This window comes from Budorcas taxicolor, chromosome 10 (genome assembly GCF_023091745.1).
Source record: "Budorcas taxicolor isolate Tak-1 chromosome 10, Takin1.1, whole genome shotgun sequence".
Taxonomy (NCBI): Eukaryota; Metazoa; Chordata; class Mammalia; order Artiodactyla; family Bovidae; genus Budorcas; species Budorcas taxicolor.
Window position 1 is genome coordinate 99,684,687 of NC_068919.1, and position 17,093 is coordinate 99,701,779.

The 17,093-nt window shown below is 48.5% G+C and overlaps 1 protein-coding gene across 4 annotated transcripts in view; it reads right to left on the reverse strand.

Moving 5' to 3' along the window:
• Positions 1-17,093, reverse strand: part of EFCAB11 (EF-hand calcium binding domain 11) — a 214,550-nt gene that overhangs the window by 177,425 nt on the left and 20,032 nt on the right. For all 4 annotated transcript variants that reach the window (XR_008199996.1, XM_052646724.1, XM_052646722.1 and 1 more), the window contains exons 4-5: positions 13,825-13,926; positions 12,785-12,875 (exon numbers count right to left, since the gene is read on the reverse strand). Coding sequence is in view for 3 of the 4 variants with exons in the window: in XM_052646724.1 (XP_052502684.1) it covers positions 12,785-12,875; positions 13,825-13,926 (193 nt within the window). In the remaining variant the exon portion in view is untranslated. The remainder of the gene's footprint in view (positions 1-12,784; positions 12,876-13,824; positions 13,927-17,093) is intronic.

Consider the following 17,093-nt stretch of genomic DNA (forward strand, 5'->3'; position numbering starts at 1 on the left):
GAGGGGAAGGTGAGGGACAGGGAGGAAGCGTGGCCAGGAACGGCTAACGGTATCAGCATCTCGCTGCCTCTCCTGGGTTCAGCTCAGAATACGCAGGGTAAGGAAACGTGCCCTGGGAAGCCTGCAGTGCCTTGAACTCCTGGCTGACCCAGACCTTCTCCAGCAGCAGTGTGCCACCAGGCAGGGAAGATGAGCAGCAATATGGACAAGTTGGAGATGGGAAGAGATGATGCTGAACACACAGCAATTGCTCAGCAGTGTCTTGCAAGTGAATCTGTGTGTAACCCTGTCTTATAAAGAGAATCAGGAATTCAGTTTAGCACTCCCACCCCAGCTAAGATGATAAAGATTCTGTCATCGGCTTTAAATATTTTTAGCTTTTCCATCAGATTTGGCAAGCTCTTTTGCTATTGTGGTGTAATTCCCAAGGCACCACGCGGAACACATGGGCTGCCATCGAAGCAGCCTGGTCTGGAACGCCGGCCACCACTGCACAAGATGAAATGCCGCGCCCGCCCCCCTTTCACACTTTTGTCAACAGTTATTTTCATTTACGTGCAAATGGGGGCTTTCCTGGTGGCTCAGTCTGCAAAGAATCTGCCTGCAATGCAGGAGACCTCCTTCAACGCAGGAGACCACCTTCAACGCAGGAGACCACCTTCAACGCAGGAGACCTCCTTCAACACAGGAGACCTCCTTCAATGCAGGAGACCAGCTTCAATGCAGGAGACCACCTTCAACGCAGGAGACCACCTTCAACGCAGGAGACCTCCTTCAACACAGGAGACCACCTTCAACGCAGGAGACCAGCTTCAATGCAGGAGACCAGCTTCAATGCAGGAGACCTGGGTTTGATCCTGGGTCAGGAAGATGCCCTGGAGAAGGAAATGGCACCCCACTCCAGTATTCTTGCCTGGAGAATCCCATGGACGGAGAAGCCTGGTGGGCTACAGTCCATATGGTTGCAAAAGAGTCAGACATGACCTAGCGACTAAACCAGCACCATGAAATCTCAGATGTTCCAGTCCCAACCAAACCAGTTCATGTGCACAGGGGAGAAGCTATACAGCTGCACAACTGGTTTATCAAGAACGCTTCTGGGCAGAGCGAACATGCCTCGCTTTCTCCAGTCCTGGGCAGGCATCACGGGTTGCAAAGGCAGCCCTGGTCCCTGCTCTCAGGAGGTTTATGCTGTTAGAGGTGAGAAAGGAATATAGCAGTGACTCAGAGCGCAAGCAAACCTTGGCTCCCTTACGCACCAGCCGCCAGCATCAGGCTCTCCAAGCGGTATTTTCCTGATACAGTTTACTTGTCTGGCTCTGCTGGGTCCTGGGTGTAGCATGGGAACTCTCGGTTGTGGCACGTGGGACCCAGCGCCCTGACCAGGGATTGAACCGGGGCTCACAGTGCTGGGAGGGCAGAGTCATAGCCTCGGGACCACCAGCAAAGTCTCGTCTCCAAGCTTTCAAATGCGGATGGCCAGAGCCTAACCCAGGACGTGCCTCAGAGGATTCCCCCAGTACAGGGTCTGGTACACAGAAAATACTCAACAAACGGCAGCTGCCAGTGTGACCTGGTTACTATCACCAGATGCATTACTGGGCAAGTGTGGCAGGAGCTCTGAGGACGAAAACAGAAATCTTGTGGGCTGGGGCGATCGGGGCAGGCTCCACAGAAGGGAGTTCAGCTAAGTGTGTAGGAACGGATGCTGTTCAGACACGCGGAGGGGAGGGGAAGACGGAGAGGTAGGAGGAGGCGAGGAGAGAACAGTGGACGAGACGGGCCTGGACTGGGGCACCATCAGAGCCGCGGGACGGAGCCTCTGGTTTGGTCACGCCAGCTCTGGGAGTGGGAGGACCCGCATGTCAGGCTGAGGGGTCGGGGGTCACCTGGCAGGTCTGGGAGTGGGAGGGGGACCCACACGTCAGGCAGAGGGGTCGGGGGTCACCTGGCAGGTCTGGGAGTGGGAGGGGGACCCACATGTCAGGCTGAGGGGTCGGGGGTCACCTGGCAGGTCTGGGAGCGGGAGGACCCGCATGTCAGGCTGAGGGGTCGGGGGTCACCTGGCAGGTCTGGGAGTGGGAGGGGGACCCGCACGTCAGGCTGAGGGGTCGGGGGTCACCTGGCAGGTCTGGGAGTGGGAGGGGGACCCGCATGTCAGGCTGAGGGGTCGGGGGTCACCTGGCAGAGGGTGAAAAGTTACTGAGGTCAGGAGGCAGCATTCAACAGTGCTGCTAGTTTACTCTCGTTTCAAAGTGGAATGAGGAGGGTGGACCCGGGATTTTCCAGTGTTAACGTGCATATGGATCCCCCAGAGATCATAGTAACATGAACAGATCTGACTCGGTGCACTTGGAGGGAGACCTGAGATAGGGCCCTGCCAACAAGCTGCCTCGTCCTGATGCGGCTGGTCTCTGCAGCTCTGAGTGACAAGGATGTGTCTCCTCAGGGTGGCCTGATGGGAGAGGAGGCCTGGGTAGGGTGCGGGTGGACAAGAAGGCTAGGAGTCCTCTGTGAGGTCACACGACACAGGTCATGCTTACCGTGGTTGAAAACATAGTATTAGAAACCTTTGGTCTTGATTTTTAAGGCTATCTCTAAGGGGGACACGGAGAAGGCAATGGCACCCCACTCCAGCACTCTTGCCTGGAAAATCCCATGGATGGAGGAGCCTGGTGGGCTGTAGTCCATGGGGTCGCTAAGAGTCGGACATGACTGAGCAACTTCACTTTCACTTTTCACTTTCATGCATTGGAGAAGGAAATGGCAACCCACTCCAGTGTTCTTGCCTGGAGAATCCCAGGGACGGGGGAGCCTGGTGGACTGCTGTCTCTGGGGTCGCACAGAGTCGGACGCGACTGAAGCGACTCAGCAGCAGCAGTTAAGGGGGGACAGCTGAAACTCTGATGTGAGACTCTTAATTCTGAGCCTTTTCAGTTGCTGCCATCTTTTTTCACTTATTCACTGGGCTGGGCCGGGTCTCAGCTGCAGCACACGAGATCTCTGAGCGTCACTGTGGCGCGTCTGTCTTATTCTTCTCTTTTTAGGGGGGCATGTGGGGTCTAGTTCCCCAGGCAGGGACTGAGCCCGGCCCCTGCACTGGGAGCAGGGGGTGCTAGTCACTGGACCGCCAGGGAAGGCCCTCTCCCACCTTAAACACGTTAATTTGAGTATTCCCCGTAAAATGTGGCTTTATTAAATACAAGTTTTTCTTATCTTATAAAGGCAACACACAGAATTGTCAAAATTCTCACCCAGAAGTTAGCTGTCTATTACAAAAGAAAAATGTAAGAGAGGGATTCTTCTTTCTGCGGAGGAAAATAGTGTGAATACATTCACGAGATGCGCCTATCACTAACTTCAAGGATGACTGAGAGGGTTAGCAGCGTTCAGTCGTAAGAAAGAAACCACGGCAGCAGTTTTGCATGTGACAGGTGGATTAAAAGAAAAATAGCCCTCATGCCATTACAGCGAGAACGGTGTATCCACCACATATGCGAACGAGCGATTGGAAATGTTGACCGTAACACTCGTCACACTGACATCTCAAAAGCCAAACCCAGGCTTGGCGAGCTGTCAAGCCCAGGAATTTTCTCTCGAGAGCAGTCTTTGTCACACTGACAGACCACATCTGTATTCACGCAGTGGTGGACTCTGAACGCTGTCTGGGATATGCAGGGAAAATCAAGGAGATGGCATGCCACCCTCCGTGATGGATAACCCCGCTGGCAGGTTCTGGAATGAGAAGAAGAGCTGCCGGGACATCAGCACAGCCCCCTCCGAGCGGAGACGCAGAAGGAACAGGCCAGAGAGCTTCGGAGACTTGTGGAAGGAGGGGCAAGAGGCGGAGCGGGACGAGACTCGAGTCACCTGCTGCCCTGGCCTGGCGCTGACCGCACTTTGCGGTCCGTCCAGGGTCCTGACCCCAGCCCTGGAGCTATCTCCAACACGCGGGCTTGATGTAGCACTGGGGAGGCATTCAGCGCGGAAAACAAAACAGGCAGAATAAAAAGTGCATCCGCTACATAAGCCACTCGTTTACATCAAGTCTAGTCGCCTGCTTGACGTGCAGGAAACGTGCTCTGCGAGTGTGAGGCTGTACACCCCACCTGTGCCTGTTCGTATCAAGCTCATTTTCTAAAACTGCGTATAATTGATGCACGCAAATACCTATGTGTAAGCACAAAGAAGACATTTATGGCAGATCCGGAGTTTCAAGGAGACACACACGTGTTGGTGTGTTTGTTCTCGTCCACCTCGCTCTGCGTGACAGGCTCTAGGCCCACCCACATCTCTACAAAGGACTCAGGCGCACTCCTTTCTGTGGCTGAGTAACACTCCACTGTGTATCTGTACCACGCCTTCCTTATGCATCAGCTGTTGATGGACACTTAGGCTGTTTACGCACATTAGCGCATGCGTGTGGAATCGAGAAAGATGGTACAGTTGCACCCAGTTCCTGGGAAGGAACAGAGAGGCAGACGTAGAGACACAGGGGTCAGAGGAGGGTGGGGTGAACTGGGAGATTAGGTTTGACAGAAATACACTGTGTGTGTCAGCCGCTCGGTCGTGTCTGACTCTCTGTGACCCCGTGAACTGCAGCAGCCCTCCCGGCCCCTCTGTCCACGGGGCTCTTCAGGCAGGAACACTGGACTGGGCTGCCAGTTTCTTCTCCAGGGGATCTTTCCAACCCAGGGATCGAACCCGGGTTTCCTGTGCTGCAGGCAGATCCTTCACCGTCTGAGCCACCAGGGAAGCGGACGCCTGACCACGTGTGAATCGGTGGCCAAGCAGAACCTGCCATTTAGCACAGCGAGCTCAGCTTCGTGCTCTGTGATGACCCAGAGGTACCGGCAGGGTGGGAGGTGTGCTGATGGGGGCAGGTCCGAGCGGGAAGGGATACATGTACACATACGACTGAGCTACTTCCCTGTACAGCAGGAAGTAACTCAGTGTTATAGAGCTATTACACTCCAATGGAAAAAAGGGGACAATTTCCTTCCTGGGTTAAGAGGTGATGGGTAGGCCACTGGTGGGGTCAGGCTTCGAGGTAAGAAACACCTTAACATCTGGGCCTTGAAGGAAGAACAAGACTTGCATCTGGAAGGGTCTAACATGAGAGAGGGCTACAAAGTCTGGACACCCAGAATGTGAAAGAGGTTGCATGTTTCTTCCAATGAAACAGTACATCCTTGTAACATGAACCAATTAGCTTAACTGAAGAAACCAACACCTTCTGCTTGAAAATCTGTGTGATGAAGTCATAGCTGTTCTCTGCTGGTTTCCTGGTCCTGTTTCTGGGCGTCAGTTCCTGCATCACCAGCATCACCAGTTCTCAAAGTTACTGCTAAAAAGAGAGCATCTTCAAATGCAAGGGTATAATTTTTGTTCATGAAGCAAAACCAGCCAAGAATCCCCTGGGAAAAGTGACATTTTCTTGAAACAATTAGCACGTAAACATGTCTCCAGCTGGACTTCTGCACCCACTTTAAATTTTATATATTTATTCAGCACACAGGCTCTCACCGGCTCCTGACTGCACGAGCTCTGCAGCTTGCAGTTTGCGGACTGAGCTGTCCCTACAGCACGTGGGGTTCTAGCCCCCTGACCAGGGATGGAACCCAAAGCCCCAGCGTTAGAAGGAGGATTCTTCCCCACCAGGGAAGCCCCCTGGATTTTTAAAGTGCAGTTGTAGTTACCGTGTTACATGTGAAAGTCCCCATGGAGAAGAAACTCAGGTCCATTTGAAAAATTATACGTATTCATTTCCCCATTCAGTGATCGCGTGCAACAAAATCATCAGAAAACCGAATCTCTGACAGTAAAATTCTGAAACCGAAAAAACTGAAAGAAAACCCAAGGCATTATCATCACAGAGAAGATGCAAAAACTCATGAAATAAAGCCTGGAAATTCAGAAGCCTAGTTATTTGGTCATCACACTCACACTAGGGATGGCTGGTGACAGCTGTCTATGTGTAGTTAACGAAGAATGAGATGTGATTTCTAGCGTTGTTTAACTTTTCTATACACAGAAGTACGTGGATACTTCAGATCGACAATCACATTCATCAAAGCAGGGGATACCTACTAATACCTGTGATCTTGGGGAAGCCACCTGACCACATTTATAAGTCATTCTGATGCACGGAATAATGACAGGGGAACTCTACAGAGACTGTCTGAGAAAACGATACCAACAAGTCAGCTGCCGACAAAAAGGAATTCTAGGAAACGAAAGATCACGGTGAGGAACACTACTTTAGAAGAGGTGCAATGATTTGAAAAAACATATGCAATCTTTTTTTCTCAAATACACGCTGTCCTACGTCACTCCCCTCTGAGCTCCTTGGCTCTCTAAGACGCTCCCATTTGGCCCATTAGCTCACTTCACCTGGCTCAGGAGGCCGCTTTCCCTCCCGTGGCTGTGACCTAAGGCGTACACGAGAAGGTTCATATCACTCCCTTCAGAAACTGCCTTCTTGGGACTGCCTGGCACCCAGGGGTTACGACTTCGCCTTCCAGGGCAGGAGGTGTGGGTTCGACCCCTGGTTGGGGAGTTACGATCCCACGTGCCTTGTGGCCAATAAACTAAAATATAACAGAGAGGCATCATTGTAACACAGGCAATAAAGACTTTAAAAACAGCCCACATTAAAAAAAATCTTTAAAAAATAAACAAAAATAAAATGGCATTCTTAAGCCCATACTCCACTGACACACTGCCACTGAAAATACATTATCCAGCAGGTCATGATGCTCTTATTATCCAACCCATTTTTAATGCTCTGAAAAGGAGAGCTGGACAGCCTATGGTTTTTGACCTTCCCCACATAGCATGAAGGATGAATCTTAGACCCAAACTACCAGATGCCGCTCGAAGGGCCTCCAGCTGTGACTGCAGAGCACGTTGGTGCCTCGGCATTCCCACCTGACACCACTACCCGGCGCTCCACCTGCACTCCGAATCGTGGATGCCGGTGGGCCTTCTGACCAACCACGCTTCACTTCATGGCTGGAAAACAGAAGAAGCTCCCCAGAGCTTTTTGCCAAACGACAGGTGGTGAGAAAGTGCAAATCTCGATGCTTACAATGAGATGGAGAAGGCTCCTGGGCATGGAGAGGCAGAGATACCCACAGAGAAACACACCAGCCGGAAACACCACAGGCATCGGCGGGGGGTAACGTCAAGAGAGAGCATTAAGCCAGCTCCCTGTTAACAGCTGGGGCTAAATCGGGAACTGAAAATGCCTCTCAAAAAAAAGCAGAGAGAGGCCATCCGAGGTTAATTCATAAAAGTCACATGTAGAATGAGAAAAATGGAAGGCAAAGCCATATGTGGTTATAAAGCTCCTGACTGCACTTGAAAGGACTCTTTGCTAGATTATAAGAAATAAATTAAACCATAAAGAAAATGGCAAGTGAGGATTTTTCTGTTAGTGGATATTTGGAGTCAGTGGCAACAAACCAACAATTATTAAGTAACTAGGACACACAGGGCTGGCAACATGCTGAGAACAGTGGAAGCTATAGATGAATTTGCAAACCCAAAGAGCTTCACGGAGATCGTTGTAAACACTGTATTTTTATCAAGTGATTAAAAAATTACACAACTGTCTATCACAATTCAGAGAAAGGAGAGAAGACTATCCAATGTAAACAAAAAAAGGCTTTTTCTGGGTGTGCGTATTTACTGAGCAGGACCTTGAAAGACGGGTCTAATTGGGACAGGTGAGAGGTAGAGAAAGGTATTGCCAGCAAGGGCAACAGGATGAAGTATGGACACACATCACACATTGAAAGGAACAGTGTTATGCCGAGAGAAAAAGAGGGATTTGGGATGATGAATGAAAGGTGAGTTTGGAAAGGGGACCAGATGTTGGAGAGCCAGGTTAGACAGTTTTAACTTTACCCTTTAGAGTCACTAAAGGGCTTTGAATGTGCTTTTATTTAAAAAAAAAAAAAAAAAAAAAAGCACTACAAAGTTTTCATTAAGGTCTATTAGTATTAAGGAAGAAAGATTTTTTTTTCTTGTTTTAAACATGCAGTGCTAGAAACAGCCTATTATCTCAGATTTACTTCACTGGACAAATAGTATTACTCAGTTCATGGCAAATAGATGGGGGAGAAGAGGCAAGAGTGGCAGATTTTATTTTGGGGGCTGCGAACAGTGACTGCAGCCATGGAATACAGAGACACTTGCTCCTTGGAAGAAAAGCTATGACAAACCTCAGCAAAGGTCTGTCTAGCCAAAGCTATGGTTTTTTCAGTAATCATGTACAAATGTGAGAGTTGGACCATAAAGGCTGAGAGCTGAAAAATTGATGCTTTGGAACTGCGGTGTTGGAAAAGACTCTTGAGGGTTCCTTGGACAGCAAGGAGATCAAACCAGTTAAATCTTAAGGAAACCAACCCTGAATCTTCATTGGAAGGACTGATGCTGAAGCTGAAACTCCAATACTTTGGCCACCTGATGCAAAGAACTGACTCCTTAGAAAAGACCCTGATGCTGGGAAAGATTGAAGGTGAGAGGAGAAGGGGATGACAGAGGATGAGATGGTTGGATGGCACCACTGACTCGATGGACATGAGTTTGAGTTGGCCCCCGGAGTTGGTGAAGGACAGGGAGGCCTGGCGTGCTGCAGCCCATGGGTTGCAAAGAGTCAGACACAACTTACCAACTGAACAACAAGAGGCCTCATGCCCCTTAAACTTGTGCCATTAGTAGTGGGCATGGGGAAAAAAGAGTTCTTCAAGGACAGAGTTTCCTAAGAATTTCTTAATAATAATAATAATGAAACATCATCTATGATATAGCCTTAGCTATTTTAGTACACAGGTATACAAGTCATGATTATCAGCTCTAAGTGAAAAGCAAAGTTGTAAGATTCAAACACTGGAAGGAACCTCAAGCTTCTTTTCTTCTTTTCTGCACCAGGTCTTAGCTGTGGCCGGTGGGATCTTTAGCTACAGCATGCAAACTCCTAGTTGCAGCATGTGGGATCTAGTTCCCTGACCAGGGATCAAACCCAGGTCCCCTGCACTGGGAGGGTGGAGTCTCAGCCACTGCACCACCAGGCAAGTCCCCTTAAAATCTGAAATCCAAATAGTAAGCATTTTATGATATCTTTAGAGGTAATGTAAAGAAGCACCTTTTGTGTGTGTGTATTTTTACACAAGATATCACCTCTTGGTTTAAGACAGAAATACAACTCAAAATCTTTCCCTTGGTAGAAAACTTCCCTTCTTAATTTATAAGAAAAAAGCTATAATTAGCAGCCCCCAAGCAATCAACCATTAAAAATAAAACCTCAAAACTGCTTCCCTCAATAAAAGCCAACAATTCCATAAAACAAGAGATGAAAGCAGATACAGAAAAGCTTAGGGGAGACACTATAAAATAACAAGGTACAGCAAAATAACAAAATGAGACGGAACTTCAGCAGGTATATAGCCCAAGAAAGAAGCGTGATGGGAAAATAAAACCCTAACAGGAAAAAAAAAAAAAAATACCACAATGGACACAGGACAAAGGAGAAGAGACACTTGAAAATATGCTGAGATGGGGTAAACCACGAAAGCCAAGGAAAACAGATACTGGCTTCTCTCATGAAGCCAGTGCCACGGGGCAAGCACTTCTGAGAGAGGCTCCTCCTGGGGAAGTCTCCTGGGGAGGAATTTGGCAATCTAAGAGCTGAAGGTTGTGGAATCTTCTTTCGTCCTTCAAACCACAGGGGGCTGGTCTAACCGGAAGCCCCCTCTCGGGCTGCCTCCCTACGGTGGTCTTCAGACATCCATCCGCCCTCCCCTGCCTAACTGGGAACCTGGGACTGAACCGCACTCACGCGGGGCACCTAAGCCGTTCAGGCTTCTCACAGCGTCCAGCCCTAGAAATGTGGCGTCTTTCGCAGGACAGGCACCCCGGCAGCTGCTCTTCTCTTCCCTTCTCTTGAAAACTATTTGCCTCCCTGAAGCAGAGACATGTGGAAGTCAGACAGCTCTGTTCCTCCAGCCAACTTCAACTTACACGCCCAGGAAACATCTTTCTCTCTTTTGCTGTCACGATTTTATTTAATTCTTATCATGCATCAGTTATCCTGCTTGAGGGATGTGGTGCCATAAATAATATCACAAACGTGACTTTAGGCAGGCTGGGTTCGGTTAACTAGAAGGCCTTGTTCGGTCGTTAACTGCAGTGGTCTCTAAACTCTGACCATCATCCTAGGAAGTACAGGATTTGTGGGCATGCGAATATATTTATGCATAGACAATGTGGACATGTGCTACAATGTTCATACATTATGTTCATTATAAAATACAGAAATCTGTGAAAAAAATCGAAGATAAAAATATTTCACTTATTCATGGCAAATGAGTTTTTGCCATCACTCGAGATTATTAAGAACATTTAACAAGAACAATGTGATTTTCACATAATTTATGATTCTGAACATCTCGGTTGAATTTTTTGTGACTGAGCGATTCCAATTTTTTAAAATACTTTATTCACTATTTATTTGGCTGTGTTGGGTCTCCGCTGCGGCACATGGGTCTTTCGAGGCACACACACTGTGTCTAGATGCGGCTCAGAGACTCAGTGCTTGAGGAGCACAGGCTTAGTTGCTCCACAGCATACGGGACGTCAGCTCCCCGACGAGGGATCAAACCTGTGGCCCCTGCACCGCAAGGCGGATTCCTAACTACGGAACCACCAGGGAAATCCCAAGTTCATCTTGTTTTAATTCTAGGTCTTACGTAGACAGATCTAAACAGGAAATGGGCGTTGTGACACTGACTCTCTCAGTTTTTAATTCTATCCTCTGATTATAAAAAAGCTTAAGGGGTTTGTCTTATTTTGTTAACCACTTTGTTGGTATTTGAGCTAATTGAGATTCAGCTAATAAATATTCATCTCTCCTGATATCAATTAGTTAGTTGCTTCTAACTTATCAAAGCTATTAAATTTTTACATTGATACTTTAAAAAAATTGTGCTGTCCAATCACAATGCTTCCTTTTTTCCGCAGATTAGAACACTCTGTTCCTGACTTACTGAGCATGCAAATATAAAGGTTTTAGAGGGCGACACATATTTCTAAAGACAGAATCACATTTCCAAACACCCATTCTCAAAAATGTTCTCCCTATAGCACAGGTTTCTTTAGAGAAGCAGTTACTCTCCCACTCACTGTTAAAACACGGCTTCTACCTTGAAAGGCTGTACTTAAGTGGATTTTTCAAAATTACATTTGTGACACGAGGGGACAGCTCCTAAAACCATTTAACACCCAAAGGTCAGCAAATGTGGACACCTGTCTTTTTGTAAAAGTAAAATGAAGTAATTCTTCATTCTTTTTGTGAAAAGCCACCACCGTGTGGCAGAAATACACTGACTCTCACCTCTCATCCCAGAACGCACACAGAGATACCACAGCATCAGAAAGGCCGGGATATTCTGGAGTAAACTGCGTCACACTGTCTTGGGGCACCTCGGCTGCACCTGGCTTGAACCCCTTTGCTCTTCCATACCTTGCTCAATAGTCTGCTTGCAAATGACGCAGCAAAGGAATTTCATATATGTCACTATTGATGACAGTGAGTGCAGATTCTTATTTCAAATAACCTGCTTGATAATTACTACTGAGGACTGGCTTCTGGTCAGATTTCATGAAATCACTTTAATCCAAATGGTAACACCTGCCAGATGGCCGCCGATGTCTCTTCTCTCCTTCTTCCTCATAGCAGAAATTCCATTTGAGCACACACGACTGCCCAAAGCAGAGACTACATTTTCCAGACCCACCTCTGCCTTACAGCTACTCATGGCCTTGGAACTAAGCTTTGGTCACAGGGATGTGTGAAGAAACAATGGATAGCCTTAAAAAGAGGGGCCTATCTTTCCACCTACCTATCTGGAACTCAGGTGTGATGGCTGGAACCTTGGCAGCCATCTGGAAGCAGGAGGGAGACGCCAGGTGCTGAGGCAGCCAGCATAAAAGGGCAGGAGTCTGGGTTCTTCACAACTGCGCTGCCCTCAGATCAGCCCTGGACGCCCGCGTTTGTGGCTCTTTTGCGCGCGTTGTTACTTCGGGTTTTCTCGCTTTCAGCGCTGGACTGAACCCTCACTAACACCCTTGGCGACAGGGCTGACGAGGAGCTCGTGTTAGCAGGCAGAGCAGAGGCGGCGCTGTCATCTCTCACGGCAGCGTGTGCCGGCACGGCTTACACGGCTTTCCGTCTGCAGCCTCCTGACAGAAACTGCTTTTAGCCACCTCCCCATCCTGTCAGGATTAGTTCACAGAGACAGTGCGAAGGCGGGCTTCACGTCTCCTTTCTCAGGTGCGCGTGAACTGCGGCCTGGGTCTCCCGCTTTGAAAACCAACGAAGGCGGGGCCGCCACCGATTAACCCAGCTCTACTCTCCACACGACGCACACAACCTGCCGCACGCCAGCATCCACGTTAACATTAACAGCGGGCGGGTTTGGCCAACACGTCACCTCACAAAGAAGCTCTACTTTCTCTCTGCTTCTCTCCACCCCTACGAACAAATGATTTTTGCACCTTCCTGGTATGTAAGCCTCCACCCACTTCAGCCCACTGTCAAGGCTGTGGATAGACTAACAGCTAACTATAAAATTCTCCCCTGGACCACGACAATATCCTGCGAGATGAAAACGTCCACTAGTGAAAAATAAGCATAAATGAGTATTCTCTGTAAAACCGAAAACCTGCACAAGCGATGGTAAAACAAGGGCGTGTATGCGTAAAGACTCTGAGGCCTTACCTGAATACCTCGAGGATAATCCTTTCTGATAACTTGGGAGCCACCTGCTTAAATGCTTTCTTGAAATCTTCCAGAGTTAAATATCCACGATCTATTTGAAAGCAGAATACATCACATTCACGTCCTACTAAAAGCCCTGTGAACTGCTACTTCAGCCATAATATTCGCATGAGACTTTAATGTATAACCAGGAGAAAAGCAGCAATCCACAGCTGATTTTACGTGGGAGGTAATCTGAGACTACCCCACGGGATTACTGGATTACCCTAGTCTTACTCTAGTGATACAGTGCAGCCCCAGATGCTCCCGAAGCTTTCTCCCAGCCCCATCCCTTGCCGACTCCCGAGTCCCAGGGAGAGCACCAAGAGGCAACGCCGCGAAAACGGCAGCGGGCTCCGCTCGCTGTGAATTGCCAAAATAATTCATTCTTCAAAACGCACATTTTTTTTCCTTGCTTGGTCTTAGGACTACATTCTTATTTAGAGGAAAACCATTTCAGAAGCCAAAATACTGAACCTGGACCCCACAAGTCTTTCGACCCTGCGTTCCGTGAGGAGTGGGTCCAAAGCCACTCTTCTTGGCCACCCCAGCGTGGGAAAACAATTCCTCCATCACGTGTGGCTCAAAGGAGGAGTCAGAAAAAGGCCCCGTGGTCTCCCAAGCTTCCGTAAGTCGCTCTGCACCTATATTCCCACGGGGCCAGCCCTTCTGATGTCCCCATTAAAATGTAAGCAAATCTGAAGTACAATCAGATTACTGCTGAAGCTATCTCATCCATTGTAAAGGTCAAGAGTTAAGGCTGTGACGGAGGGAAAAAAATGAACACCAACGTCTACCATAACAGCTAATGAATATGGGAAAGTAGTCTTCCAAGTATATCATTTTATTGGGTTGGCCAAAAAGTTAGTTTGGGTTCTGTAAGATGTTATGGAAAAACTCGAACGAACTTCTTGACCAGCCCAATACTTACTGAGTATATGCTCCCATCCACCGTTCCTTAATAACAATTTTTTATATCCAAACACTTTAAGGATACTTACAGTGCCTGTCGAAAGCTGTGAAGATGTGTCTTACTTCATTGCGATACAGTTGAGCTTCCTTCTTTTTCCTTACGATGTCTAAAAACTCCTTAAGTCGTATCCCTAAAATTGGAAAAAAACAAGTTTACCAAAAATGACTGTCTTCCTCTTTAAGAAAAAAGTGAAGGTGAAAGCAGCTCAGCCGTGTCCGACTCTTTGTGACCCCACGGACTGTAGTCCCTGGAATTCTCTAGGCGAGAATACTGGAGTGCGTGGCATTTCCCTTCTCCAGGGGATCTTCTCAACCCAGGGATTGAGCCAGGTCTCCCACATTCCAGGTGGACTCTTGACCAGCTGAGTCACCAGGGAAGCCCAAGAATCCTGGAGTGGGTAGCCTATCCCTTCTCCAGGGGAATCTTCCTGACCCAGGAATCGAACCTGGGTCTTCCTGCATTGCAGGCAGGTTCTTTACCAGCTGAGCTGTCAACTCCAATGGAAAGTGGTACTATCGCCCACAGATGTTGTCTTGATTTTGGTAAGCAGTACTCATTCGTACAGAGCTCTAAAGCTGAAAAGGCACTTTGTTAAAAGCCAAGTCAGCTCCACATTAGCAACTGGCTGCAGACACGGTGGACACTTCAGGAGCTCCCTGAGCTGCTTCTGGGAGCAGAGATGATGGCCATGAAAAGGCGCAACAGTCTTCCCTCTGATAGATCTGATGGACAGGGCTAAAACTACTTATTACACAAGGTCTCCTAACTCTTCTTTCCACAGGTGTCTGTGATCCCATTTTTCCTAGCCAGATGTCATTACGACAGGTTTTTCTCCAGCTGGGATAGCGGAGCCAAGAAGTTTCTCAAAAGTCAACACCAATCGCACACCGCAAGTAGAGGTGGAGCAAACATTCCATAAACAATAGAGCTGGCAGTGTCCCCAGCCTGAGGGACACCCCATGACTGTTCTGCAGCCTCGGGCTCTGCTTCCTGCGATTCTCAGAATAAAAGAACCCAGCGTGATCACAGGAGATTGGATACTGCGCTCATGATGTCTATTAAAGTGAATTCTAGTGTGATCTTTGTAGTAGGCTTAAAGAGTGAAGCCAAGAACTTAAACGTTTCAGTGAACTGAGCCCTAGCCATATAAAAACAGCAGCTTGTTTTGGTAAGTCAGGACTTCCATTTCAAAATGTGTTGCTCCTTTAAAAATAGCCCCAAATCACACAGGAACCGCATGCTAATTTTCAAGGACTTGCACCCTTTTCCTTTCGGTGAGGGATACTGAGCCACATACAGTTCCCAAAATAGTTTCAATTTTTTTTTAAAGTAGAAAATAGTTTTCTAAATTTCCCATAGTTTTCTTATTTGCAGTTAAAGATGAAGGAATTTGAAGAGGTCTGTCTTGGGGGTTTCCCTGGTGATCCGATGGTCAGGACCTCACCTTCCACTGTAAGGGGGGCAGGTTTGATCCCTGGTCATGAGCCAAGACCCCACGTCCCTCGAGGCCAAAAAACCAACACGTAAAACAGAAGCAAAACTGTAGCAAATTCAACAAAGACTTAAAACATGGTCCACATCAAACTTTAAAAAAAAAAAAGCCAATCCATGTGTCTAAATGATCCTTTTATAGGGCTGACAATACTAGGACTGACTGTCTGCCAGGCACTGTGTTAAGCTCTGGAAATAGAAGGGGAAAGAGAAAATACAGATTTCCTGGGCCAAGGGAGTCACTGGTCTACTGGGGGAGACAGAGACTATGCAGGTTCAATTACAAATGTATAAATAATTGCAAACCATGACTTGTGCGATGAGGGGCCTAACAGGAGGCCGTGAACACGTCACAGAAGCCCTCCTGTCGGGCAGGATCAAGGCTGGGGACAGGGAGGCTCCAGAGGCAGGGGCTAGAGGTGCGCTTGGAGCTGGTTCACTGGCACAGCAGGAGCCAACTCAACGTTGTAAAGCAATTACACCCCAGTAAAAAGAGAGTAAAGAAACACAAGGAAGTCAGCTTCCTCCCTTACTTAAGTGTGTGTGTGTGTGAGCCCCTCAGGCATGTCTAACTCTTTCTGACCCATGGACTGTAGCCTGCCAGACCCCTCTGTCCGTGGGATTCTCCAGGCAAGAATACTGGAGTGGGTTGCCATTAAAAGCCTTTAAACTGTATACCAAATGATAAAACAGGAACTGAAATAATTAATATCAATCAATTACTATTCCATGAAAACAAACAAACAAAAAGAAATCCTCCTGTAGAGTGGACTCTGGTGAAGAGATCTCTCAGAGGAGGTAACACTGAGGTAAGACCTAAATGAAACTCCAGTACTTTGGCCACCTCATGCGAAGAGCTGACTCATTTGAAAAGACCCTGATGCTGGGAGGGATTGGGGGCAGGAGGAGAAGGGGACACCAGAGGATGAGATGGCTGGATGGCATCACCGACTCTATGGACATGAGTTTGGGTGAATTCCGGGAGTTGGTGATGGACAGGGAGGCCTGGCATGCTGCAGTCCATGGGGTTGCAAAGAGTCAGACACAACTGAGCGACTGAACCGAACTGAACTGAGGACCTAAATGGTAAGAAGGTGCCAACTGGCTAAAGCGTCCGAAGAGCACTCCGTGCGGAACTAGCACGTGCCCGCCGCGGGGCGGGAAGCGGTGGAAAGGAAGAGGCCCCTGCCGCGTGGCAGTGGTGAAGACCGGGCTGGGAAAGGACGGAGGGGCTGGAACAGGAAATAATGTGGTTTTTACTTCGGTTGCAATAGGAAGTCAAGTAAGAAGTCTGGATTGAGAAGTGACAAGATCTGATTTAGAAAGATCGCGGAAAGATCCCGCTGGCTATTGTTTTGAAAAAGGACGAGGGAGAAAGTGAGATAGAGAAATGGAGGCTCGTCAGGCTCCTACTGGCCCGACGGTGGTCAGGAGGGCGCTGGCAGCAGGACCGGGAGCGATGGGAGGCTCCAGACACACTGCAGAGAAGACGGAGGGTTAGACGCGGAGCACGCGAAAGAGGATGCCAAGGGCGAGCCCTAGGTTCCGGCTCGAATGGAGGTCTGAGGAGTTGTTTAGAGCGACGGGAGAGACGAGGGGAAGCTGGATGGGGCTGCAGAGAGACGCATGGCGATTTGGAGACGCTAGCGGTTTGATAGGGCTTCCCTAGTGGCTCCGATGGTAAAAGCATCTGGCTACAATGCGGGACACCTGGGTTCGATCCCTGGGTCGGGAAGATCCCCTGGAGAAGGAAACGGCAACCCACTCCAGTACTCTTGCCTGGAAAAGCGCATGGACAGAGGAGCC